This window comes from Microchirus variegatus (assembly GCF_963457635.1).
Source record: "Microchirus variegatus genome assembly, chromosome: 7".
NCBI classification, from domain to species: domain Eukaryota; kingdom Metazoa; phylum Chordata; class Actinopteri; order Pleuronectiformes; family Soleidae; genus Microchirus; species Microchirus variegatus.
In genome coordinates, this window is record NC_139808.1 from 12,772,652 (window position 1) to 12,784,425 (window position 11,774).

Below are 11,774 nucleotides of genomic sequence, written 5' to 3' on the forward strand. Positions count from 1 at the left end.
AATCACTTGATTGGAGAGCGATTCATTCAAGCAATTAAGAAGTTGCTGCTTTAGACGTCATTATGTCGCACTGCCATCATTACAGACTAACCCTAACCCCGGCAATAATTAATGTGATTAACTTTGCTTTGAATTAATCAAAGGACAAAGTGGCATTTGGCTAGATGGCACAAACGATGGTCAGTTTATGATGATTCAAGTCGTTTATTTGAACTCAAAATAAGACATTTGCCTGGAGATGAGTGTGGAAACGGGCACGTGGAGCAACACAGAGAGAGAGAGAGATGAAGAGAGAGCAACATGCCAGGTCTGCTCTTTATATAATTAAATGTCAATCATCAGATCAGAATAATCTGGCCCAGGTTCAACTGCAGAACTAAAGAATGCAAGACACTTGAGCTCAAGTACAAGTTACAAAACAAACAGAAAAAAACAAATGTAATACCCAAAGCATGCAAATATAATATAATATAAGAAAGAATACATATATAAGTAAGTATAAGTAAACAATAATAGACAGAGTACAGCTGCAGAGAATTTATAATCACATATGTTAAATATAAAGCCAATATTGTCTTTCCATCATGACTCATTCAAATGTTAAAGTAACTTTTCAATATTATCTGATGGCGTAGAGAAGCTGTGTCTAAGTGAGGACGTAATGAACGTCCCTCCAGGTAGCAACAGCCGTGATGTAAGATACTGCAATGCTGAGTCAGATACGGAGGAGGCATGGGAACAGAATACAACTCTGTTGTGTTTTCATGCTTATAGTAAGTGTCTTTAGTTGTGTAATGGTTGTCATCACGTAATTTAGCCAGACTATGTGTCTAAGGGTAATGCACCACTCAGTGTGCAGCCTGCTGGAAATTATTATTGTTAGAAGAGGCAGAATACACCTTGTGTAAATGTAATGTATATATGCATAGTTCACCATTCACAATATTACATATTTACTCAACTATGTTTTTAAATGCCATTCATTTCATCTTGACACTTCTGATTTACAGCGTAAAACAAGCAGGACTTCTTCTAATGTAATTAGGTGTGATGATAACACGATGATATGTCACTGATAAAGCAACTGAACCAGTCACTTAAACACAATGGGGCTCTTTATGAATACACACGTGACAGCAGTGACTGAAGTGTCAGCTTACTGAACTGAACTTGACTAAATACACAGCAACTTAATACTGAATGAAAGCAAACGGGTCCCACAAGTTTAGCTCAATCCAGTTTTACTTTGTTATAGATTTTAGACACTGGACGTTTCTAATTTAGTTAGAACTTTGTTAAGACGATCCAGACATCTGGCCTTCCATGATCATTCAATGTGAGCTGGCTTCTGTCTCCTGAGCTGCCTCAGTCTGCTGATAACACACTGATAAACAAACTTATTTAACAAAGCGGCTCATTCACAAGGTATTTGCAAAAAAAAAAAAGAAAGATAATTTTACATTTCAAAACCTAGTGTTGATTACACTGCGGCTCTTTGGAAACCTGCCCTTTTGTATAATTTTAGTGAATTTGTATCAATATTTTGAATGAAATCCCCTCTTCTAAACAAAGCAATCACCAACTGGTTGAACTACAGCAAGCAATGAAGTCGTTGAAAACCTAACCCATCACCAAAATTGAACCAATCCTATTTTCCCAAATAAGTGCAGCAGTATGACTAAGGTGCAGACGGTGTTTTGCAGTGTAGTCGGTCCCTGCACGCTCGAGAACAGACTGAGCATCAAGACCAAATAAGAGTATTTGAATATCTTTATAACAACCTTATACCTTTAGGCCGATTGCTGCACATTTTGAGATTTCTTCCTGTTAAAATCTAGTTTTTTCTCTCTCCATTGATGCCGAGTGCTTGCTCATTGTATTGTAAAGGTTTTGGCCTTATGTACAGTGCCTTGAGATAATGTATGTTGTGATTTGGCGCAATACAAATATGGAAATCTGGATGAAACTGCACAAGCAGCATAAAGCTTTTGAGAGGGAATGAAAGCTTATCTCAATTCAGAAAAAGCATATTTAATTTAATTCAATTCTATTTTATTTTTTATTTTTTATTTTTTATTTTTTATTTTTTATTTTTTATTTTTTATTTTTTATTTTTTATTTATTTATTTTTATTTTATTTTGGTGATCGCAATGTTGGCATCCATTTCACTGAGAGGAACCAGTTGAGCATGATTCTTTTGTCGGTGAAGTTTACTGGATGTGAACAGCAGTGGGACAAGCCCAGTTTACCGCTCACATGTTGTCGCGCCTCTTTATTTCACACAAACAACATGAACATATTTTAATTTAAGTATGATGCACAACTGGCAATGCACGAAGGAATTTGGCACCGAATATTCAGAAATTTTGTTCTATTCTGGACTAGGTTTTTATGTCTCCATGAGGAATAATGGTCTTGATAATCTCTTACTCTCACATGGTTTTCCTCATAGCTGAGTGAATTACATAATGAATTCCCAAAGCTGTGTGCCCTCCTTTGTAAGGAAAGCACCTGATTATCGCTGGTGTTGCTCTATTGTTGCTGTGTGTGTTTATTTCCTGGCAGCATGTTAAGATTTTGACAATTAGTCTCATCTGTCCTCCCCTTAGTTCCCACACTGTCTGAAGGAATAGGAGAATGATAGGGTTGTTTGTCATTATGCAACCTGAAAGCACTCAGCATCACCACAGTCCCGGGTATGAAAACTGAGACCGAACTCTTGGAAGGTGACACCCGATTGTGTGTGGAAATGTTGTGTCTTTTCAACGAATGTCAAAAGGTCCAACTCTACAGTTTGTCATGAAGCAGCTCTGGAGGGAGACCGCGGCACGTTCGTTCAACCAAGTTAAACCATTAAATGATCAACTTAAATCACTGAGGAATTTGTACACACATTGTGCAAAACAAAAGAAATAATGCAACACAAAATAACCAAACCCCATTGTTTTTTCATGACAATGCCAATGAAGCCATCTCCATCTATTGGTTACCTGTCAGGGGGAGCATAGGTTAGACACGCCCTCAGGATGACATCACGAGAAAGGGACTCTCCGACATAGTGACACCAGACGTGTCATCACAGGACTTTTCATACACAAAGGTAGATTCGAGGTGCTTTACGCAAACATTTAAATACAAAACCTTGGTTAAAAGCAGACTAAAGACTAAAGAACAAAAGTCTAAGAAAACTCTGGCAACTGCCCAAAGCACATCTAAAAATAACCTTGTTGAGTAATGAAGCTGACATTTACAAATATTAACACCAAATGGGGAACAAACCATAGCATAACTCACAGTTGAATACCAAAGAGAGAGAAATAAAAGATGTTTTAAAGGCACATTTAAAAATATGAAGTGATGAGAGCTGTTTTATGTGCAGCAGGTGTCTGTTACCATGATGGACTGAGTTTTAAGAGCGGCTGATCATTCCTTCAGTGCAGTACTGTCCTATTTCACTCTTGCAAATATAGAACATATAATAAAATATGTGTTGATGTTGGATGTTTTTACACTCTTAAATCAATTCAATTATACTTTGTGTAAAATACGACACCAAAACAAGGAAATTGGAACTTTAATGACATGAGATCATTAATCTGAGTCTCAGTAGTTTTACAGTAGTTTTCTGGGAGCTGAAGATTGACTTTGATGGCAAGGAACTTTATACTTTTGATTTGATTATGCATCCATTTTGGAAAGAACCAAATGGACATGATTAAGAAGCATTTAACTAGACTGAACTGTGCCTTGTTTTTTTGTTTTTCACGTAGTTTTGAGTGCAAACTTCCCCATACTTTGGGAATCAAAACAGTGTTGAATTATCAGACTTACATCGGAGTAGAGTTCTTCCGCCACTGACTCGGCTCAGCATTACATTGACAGGATTCCTATAAACTTGTCTGTTCACCTAGTTTAATCCACTCTAACTATCTTATCTTATCTAACTTATCAAGTGTGGCGTTCCTAAAAATGTGGTTAATGAGTTACTTACAATTAAGTTCTTTATTTTGCTTTATTTTGTGTTTAAAATCCGTCCATTGCTTAAATGCCTCTTACAGAAATGATTGATTTCTACTCTGTCATTGATCTCATTGTTTAAAAGGCTTAGCAGAGCCACATATCATCATACAGTATATACCACTGTACAGGAGTCATGACTGATACACAGGCATTTTGCATAGAGGATGAGCAGCAAAGGCAGGAGGACACAGCCTTGTGGTAGTCCAGTGTAAGTACAAGTAACAGGTGACTCCATGAATGTTGACAAATAGATCTGTTGCCGATCAGCAAGGTAGTTATGTGTCCATTTTTTAGTGTTGTTATTTATATGCATGTTTGTCTGTCGCATCATATCAATGCAATGTCACCACAGGGATACACTCGTACACTTGAACCATAAGGTTCTGTTTGTCCTCATAGGAGAACCCTTTTTGGCTCCTTTTTATAAAGGTTCCACCGTTCCACCTTTTAAAACCCTTTATTCAGGAAAGGGGTTTTAAAGGGTTCTCTGGATCAAAATGGTTCTTACTGGAACCATTAGTGTTACCAAGAACCCTTGAAAAACCCTTTCTTCGGGAAAGGGTGTTTCATAAGCAAATGGTTCCAGGTAGAACCTCAGCTCCTGTAGAAGGACCCTTTTGGAACCCTTATTTCTAAGAGTGTCGTGTTAATGAGCTGATCTGAATCACTCGCCTGTCACAGAAGAGCCCCCCAAAACAAAAACCTATACTTGTTTTTTAACTTTTTTTCGACATTCAGTGACATGAGGCTTTGCTACTGCATAGGTGGTGTGAGAAATTGGATGTGGCAGTTTTAAAATCACAATCTTAAGAGATTAACAGAGCAGTTATCATTGAGCTATGTGTTTACTGAAGGCTTGTCTGGATACTTACTTACTTACTTAGAAGTCTGTCAGGGCACTTTGATGATGTGGGTTTTGTGTCAGTTGGTCAGGTCTAGGTTCAACAACATTGTGTGCCAAAAGAAACCAGGTCACCACACCGAATGACAGGTTTAAGAATGATTCAATCAGGATGAGACATTATTATCGCACAAGATTGTCTGGTTTAAGGTGTAACTGCGTGCATGAAGGCTTAAGTCATGTGTTGTGGCGTGTCAAGTGAAATAACAACAACAACAACAACAACAACGACTACTGAATCTGTTTATTACTCAAAGAACTAGAAAAAAAAACAGAACAGACAGGTTTGTGATCGACAAAAAAGTGTTTAAACATTTAAGGCAGCAGAAGCAGCAGCAGATTCAGTTCTACAAGAAAATGAGATCCGTTTCATGTGTTGCGTCTTTTTTTTTTGACTAAAAAAACCCCAAAACAAAACAAAAACATCTGGAACGCTTTCTATGCAGACGCACCATCACACGTGTTCATTGTACGTGACTTAATCTGGTCATTTAACAAAAGATATGAACGACTTAGGCAGTTCGGGTTCAGTTTTTCGTTCGAAAAGCTGACACGCACTCATTCATCACCACTTTCTCACAATGCTCATCAGTGTCTCTCTCCCTCTCTCTCTCTCTCTCGCTCACTTACACACACACATCAGAGTGGAAAATACAGTTACAAACTTAAGTGGCTTAAGGCTTTGCACTTAATACTCCGAAACATGTAGATTTAAGCACTAATGTCTGAAGTGTGAACCAGGTGTTAGGACCGGTCAGATGTTGTGTGAACACAAAAGCTTGACGACAGCATTATTGCACACTTCTACAAGGAAAGGGTGTGAGGGTAGAAGAGAACTTTTAGAATTTAGCACCATAGGAACGGCAACAACAAAGCAGTAATGGTGACGGTAGACGGGGCAACTCATACTGTTGATGGGGAAACCCACACTGGATCCATTTCATACTGGATCTATGTCAACACAGACAGAGGAGAGACAGATGGTGAGACAGAGTGATTTTAGAGTTGACGGTTTATGTTCACAATTCATGACACTTCACTATCCCAATCAATGACATTTAAATCTGAACACAATTCATCATTTTTGTTAAAAGAGGAAATGTTCTAGATTAATTCCATGAATTATAATCTCGTACAAACCCCACCTTATATATGCATGGCACCATTTTGCAATTACAATTTTCTTTCAAAAATTCAATTTTATCATTAGTTTTAAACAGATGTTCATTACAAGGTGATGTCAGATCACTCATATCCCTCAGAACAGAGACTAAAGGGGTGTCGGGCATGTGCTGCACCCCGACTTTAATATTTTTTTACTCTCCCATGACATTTTTGTGATCAGTATGTTATTTAGGGCACAAGCTTCAAAAAATGGCGATGGAAATTACACAAAACCATACACCTCTCTCAGGACACAAAGGCTGTCCTTAACACTCACTTTGTTCACGGCAGAATGTCAGCCAGCTTTTCATGATAATATTCATAATTTTCTTTACAGTCCTCCCACAGGTTCAGCGCTTCTTCTTCGTTTTCCACAAATGTATCCCAGATGTAGGAGAAGTCCAGAGGCTTCATGATCCTCAGTTTACAGCCAGCATCATGCAGGGCCTTCAGCCCCGCTTGAATCTCTTCCTCCTCCCACTCAAACAGCCGTGATGCAAAAATGCTCAGCTTGATGTTTTTCCTGGCCTTCAGTGCCTCAGCGATCTTTCCTGCACAAGTGGAGCATGGACTAGAAGACACATACCTGAGAGGGAAGTATCATAAGGAAGAAAGGACAATTAAATACTACACATTTAATTAATTGTCACATTTTGAACATTGGACAATAGATTTTCGACCAAAAGTGAGAATACAACTTTGTGCTAAATTGCTAGTGAGTGAGAAATATATAAGACTCATTTTATTTAGGAGATTAACTCTCTTTTTAATACATTACATATGGATATCTTGTCCTTTGCTGTTTTTCACCCATTCACTCACACATTCATAGAGTACATCTACTGTATGCGCAACTTGTTTTTTTTTGTCACGCACATCTTTCATATCCATTTAAACAACCAGTAACCGATTATTCAATTTGCAGATAACTGACACGATATCACTGTACCATACTGCCCTCCAGTGGCAACATTGGTCAGAAAATTGTATTACATCAGATCATTTAAATTGATCTAAATTAAATGAAAATTTTATCATTTCAAACACATGACCAAACCTTTTTTTTTTGATGTATTAATTGTTTCAGATAGTTAAACATTTAACTTTATCTGTCAGTAATACATGCACTACAACCAAACAATATAATATGCATGTATCATGATTTTTGGACACATGAGTTTCAGGTGGACATAGAGAGTCACTCATTTTGATTAAAGCTGCATGCAGGTCTAATCCTAACCACATAGCTGACACATCTGACAAGTAAAGAGAAATATATGTACCAGGTAATTGTGTATTTAAGTGCAGGGTCGTATTCTGGCAGGCACTGTGTGAAGAAGGCCTCCTCAGCATGAGCGCCAGCATGCTCATCCTCCAGACAGCCCCTCAGAAGTCCCTCAGCTGCGTTCCCTGTATCTACCAGGTAACACAGGAAGGTCTTATTGCGACCCGAGGAGTATTCCACATTCTTGAATTGGAACTTAAACGCAAAAGGATCAATTCGGTCCCTGAGGAAAACAGAAGAGAAACAAGGAACAGTTCTTCACATTCTGACATTGTGCAAAGCCAAAAATAGGAGCTGGGGAGCTGGACCCTATTTCAATCAGACGACAGGAAGATTCTGTATATGCAGTGAAAATAGTGGGTCTGCATGACCTGTACTGTATACAATTTGTAGTTCTAATTAAGCTGAAAAAAGACACTATGAGTGCAGACGGAAGGTTATAGTTTTGAATTACATTTAACAATGAGATTCAACATCAGTACACGTTACAGGAGGTAAATAATATTTCAAAGGTCAAAGGAAGTTGGGCTTCACCTAAATCTGTCAATAAGTCAATAACCCTGGGTTTACGACATTGTTTTGAACTGGACTTACCCTTTGATGATTTCGAATGGCGGTAATTCCATTGGTTCTACCTTAAACTCTCCATTTTCACCATTAGCCGCTGCAGCACCATTGGCTGATGCCTCAGCTGCAGGAATGTCTCCATTTTTTTCTGTCTTTTCCGATTCATCCTCCTTTACGCCCTTGGTCTTTTCAGCCGCTTCTGGGTCTTTTTTCTCTTTTCTTCTCGCCTGCGTATGACCTTTGTCAGCCATGGTGAGAAAAAAAAACCGGCTGGCTGGAAAATTCAGAAAACAGAAAGTCTGTGCGGTGTAATTATAGCACAAACAGTCAGGACGCAGAAAAAGACAAGATGTGGGGACAGAAGTGATGAGGACAAAGGATCTGAGGTAAAGTGACTAGACAGAAGACATGAAGGAAGGGAGGGAGGGCAAGTGAGAGGGGGAGGAGTGGACTGGTGAAGATGACAGGGGAGTTTGGAGGAAAAAAAGTAGCTCAGGGATCTAACAGGTGTGTTGGCAACCCAGGCTAATGCTATAGTAAGAGATCGTAAATCTGTTCATTTACTTACTGGCACACTGTGGATATCACACTGTTCTGATAATCAGAATAAAACCAGTCACAACGCTAAAATGAATAAATAAAAAACCAATAGACATGACCGACAGGGTTTAAGAAGGGAAATTAGACTCTGTGTAAGATACTGTATAAAAAACTCAACATCAGCAACTTCAGTCTAAAAATATCAACACTGGCCTTTAAAGGCTCATAGGCTGAACTATGGTAGACGCACACAGACAGCTGCAGTTCACAGACCAACAGGGTCTATTTCAAGACTGAGGATTGGGGTTGGCCCGACCCTTACATTTGAACAGGTAGTGTGTGTGAGAGAGTTTTTACTATCGCATAAATCACAGGCAGAATCAGGGCCGGATTAGGGGTCGTTTACATGTAAAACACGTGCAAAACACGCATGGGAGATACTGTTCAGTTGTTCAGTGAACCCATTCACCACAAAAAATTGCAAAAACCCAAGTATCGTAAGTCAAAGCATCTACCGTGAAACTATCGCTCCATCTTCACTGTCCCAAGAAGCAGACAAAAAAATTCAGTTGGAAAAAAACCCCAGACATTGCATATGAACAGCCTCTTCCTCCCCCCACAATGGCCCCTCAGCACTGAAGCTCGTGCCTTCCCTATCACACTTGAATTCAGCAGTCAGGGGCGGTCATATGAGGTGAAGTAAACTCAGTCTACTGCCATTTCACTTTCTAATCAGACAACAATACAACTGATTATTCTTTCTTAGTATGCACGGTTTAGTAATTTCACCACCCAACAATCTGAAGTCCTAATTTGCTGAGTGTACAACAATATCATCCTGTGCTAATTGCAACGCACATGTTGTTCACTAAATGAGCTCGAAGACTTCAAACACAAGCCATCATGTAATGCACAATGACAACTCCGACTGATGCAAACCACATGTTCAACAAACAGCATAAACTCATATGTTTTTCTTTCATTCAAAATCTAATTTGTTCACCAGTTCACACTTGACATGTCCTCTAAAAGTCTTCTTTTAAGAAACTAAAACACTCCAGTAGACGATTGTCTGGTCGTGGGTAAACCCTCAGGGGATATTAGGCAAATTAGTGTGATGATGTGTGAATGACCCACAGCCACAACAATCTGTTGCATTTAGACCACCAGGTGGTGCTAACGTTAAATATAAACAATGACGTCTGGTCATTGACAGAAATGAAAAGTCATTGTTGTACAAATCAAAGTTTCAAGTCAAATTTAAATCCAATTCAAATCAATATAAATTAAATTTCAAACTGAAAGAGTCCAATAAAAATAAGAAGGGATTCAAAAATGAGTGGACCTGATTATTCATGGGACAGATAAAAGGATTCTGCCTGAGGAAAATTCATATAAAAAAAAAAAGTGACTTAATTTGTGATGTGATCACATCTACTGGTTGTAGATAGTTTGTTGTCAATTATAGTTTTTTGGTTGATGCACGTTAGGTTACTCCTAAAAAGATTGTTGCAATAATCATAATTTGACTAAATAAAAGTATGTACGATTTTTAAATTTTAATTACAATTTTAAGAAACAGTGTATTTGTTGAGTATGATTCAGATTTTAGGGGAACCAGCAGATGGCAGTATTTGCTTTGTCATAAGTCGTTGAGTTGTTGAGTATTTCTGTTTTGCTAATAGAGTTTTTATACAATAAAACTGTTGTAAACTATGATCTAAAAGACATACATTTGATCTATAAACGTAGAGTTGAGAGGATTTCAAGAATGTGGTCTGGTGCATTTATTTATAACGAGAACAAGTTCCACGCATTTTGGTTTTAATTTATCAGAGCTGTCAGAAAACAGTCTAGGTTAAGGTCCTGTATTATAGTATATTCCTAGAGGAGTCAAACTCCTATAGGATGCACAATTATCTTGCGGAGTGATCAGGTGATGACCAGGCGTTTATATGGAGGTGGTGAGTAATGACAACCAGGTGTGACTTGGCAGCTGACATCACTACAGCCAGCCCCCTGCCACACACGCCGTACAAAATGAATCAGGGAGAAAGAAACAACAACAACAACAACAAAAGAGAAACAGAATCCTCATAAGTGTTTTATTGAGGCGCTAGTTAGGCTTCCCTGCTTGCAGTTATTTAAAAATCCTGCTGCTTGGCTTTTAAAGCATAACTATGCAGGATGTATGCTAATTTAACAGCTTCAGAGTCACTGTCTTGGTTGCATGTCTTGTTGAGAGGAGATGTTGCAGGGTTGTCTCCACTCCCTCTACTGTTTGTTAGTGGAAAAGCAGCCTTGCAAGATCAGGGCGGCCAACACCCGGAGTCCTCAGAATCAGGAGGTCTCACAAAGTCTTGGGTCTTGCGAGAAACACACATTGCAGAGTCAGTTTTTACAACAGTGAGGATAAAGCATTAGAGAATGGATGGATGGATATTTACAGTGGTGTTGTAAAAATATCCTTCCATCCACCTTCTATCGCTTTATCCTCCACATGAGTGTCGCGGGAGTGCTGTGCCAATCTCAGCTGACATAGGGCGAGAGGCGGGGTGCACCCTGGACAGTGTAGTTAAAATAAAAATATTTATTCCACAATTGTAGGGGTAGCTCTCCGTAGAGAATTTCCCCCAATTCTGACCTCATACCAAAAGTTACTTAAACCATACCTTCACTCTGACCAGCTTCATCCATGTTTCATTGTGGGCTCTCAGGTCAGCTGATCAGCTGCTCCTGATTGCCCCATGAACTCAGTTGGCTTGGCCTGTTTTTAAATCCCTTCCTAGAATGCACCTCTGTTTCTTGGTTTTGAACATTGTGTGAGGTGTCACTTTTAAGTTGTTGGTTGTTGTTTTATGTTATTGATGTTGTATTGCTTTTATATATATATATATATATATATAATTTTTTTTAAATGTTTTACTGTCCTCGTTTCTACCGCACATCTAGGTCCGGGTTGCGGGAAAAGCAGTCTCAGCAGCGAGGCCCCAGACACTCTTCTCCCCAGCCACCTCAACCAGCTCTCCTGGTGGGACACCAATGCATTCCCAGGCCAGCTGAGAGATATCATCTCTCCAGCGTGTTCTGGGTCTCCTTCTGGTTGGGTATGACCAACACACCTCCCCATGCAGACATCCAGAAGGCATCCTGACTCGATGTCTGGAGCAGCAGCTCGACACCGAGCCCCTCTCGTATGTCCACCCTCTCAGGAGTCCAGACACCTTTGTAGAAATTTTTTCCGGCCACTTCTTGATCTTGATCCTTCTTAAATGTGCTTTATAGATAAAATTGAT

The 11,774-nt window shown here is 39.1% G+C and overlaps 1 protein-coding gene across 1 annotated transcript; it reads right to left on the minus strand.

Moving 5' to 3' along the window:
- Positions 1-5,148: 5,148 nt before the first annotated feature.
- Positions 5,149-8,338, minus strand: apobec2a (apolipoprotein B mRNA editing enzyme, catalytic polypeptide-like 2a). The gene is made up of 4 exons (XM_083892946.1): positions 7,966-8,338; positions 7,370-7,594; positions 6,364-6,672; positions 5,149-5,873 (listed from the first exon to the last, which is right to left on the minus strand). Exons 1-3 carry the CDS (start codon positions 8,187-8,189, stop codon positions 6,369-6,371), a joined length of 753 nt encoding a protein of 250 aa, XP_083749072.1. The 5' UTR covers positions 8,190-8,338; the 3' UTR covers positions 5,149-5,873; positions 6,364-6,368.
- Positions 8,339-11,774: the final 3,436 nt, after the last annotated feature.

Coding starts and splice junctions, on each gene's coding strand:
- apobec2a (XM_083892946.1), bottom strand. CDS start 8,189: ATGGCTGACAAAGGTCATACGCAGGCGAGAAGAAAAGAGAAAAAAGAC. Junction 7,595..7,965: donor CCATTCGAAATCATCAAAGG/GTAAGTCCAGTT, acceptor TGTTTTCCTCAG/GGACCGAATTGATCCTTTTG. Junction 6,673..7,369: donor CTTAAATACACAATTACCTG/GTACATATATTT, acceptor CTTCCCTCTCAG/GTATGTGTCTTCTAGTCCAT.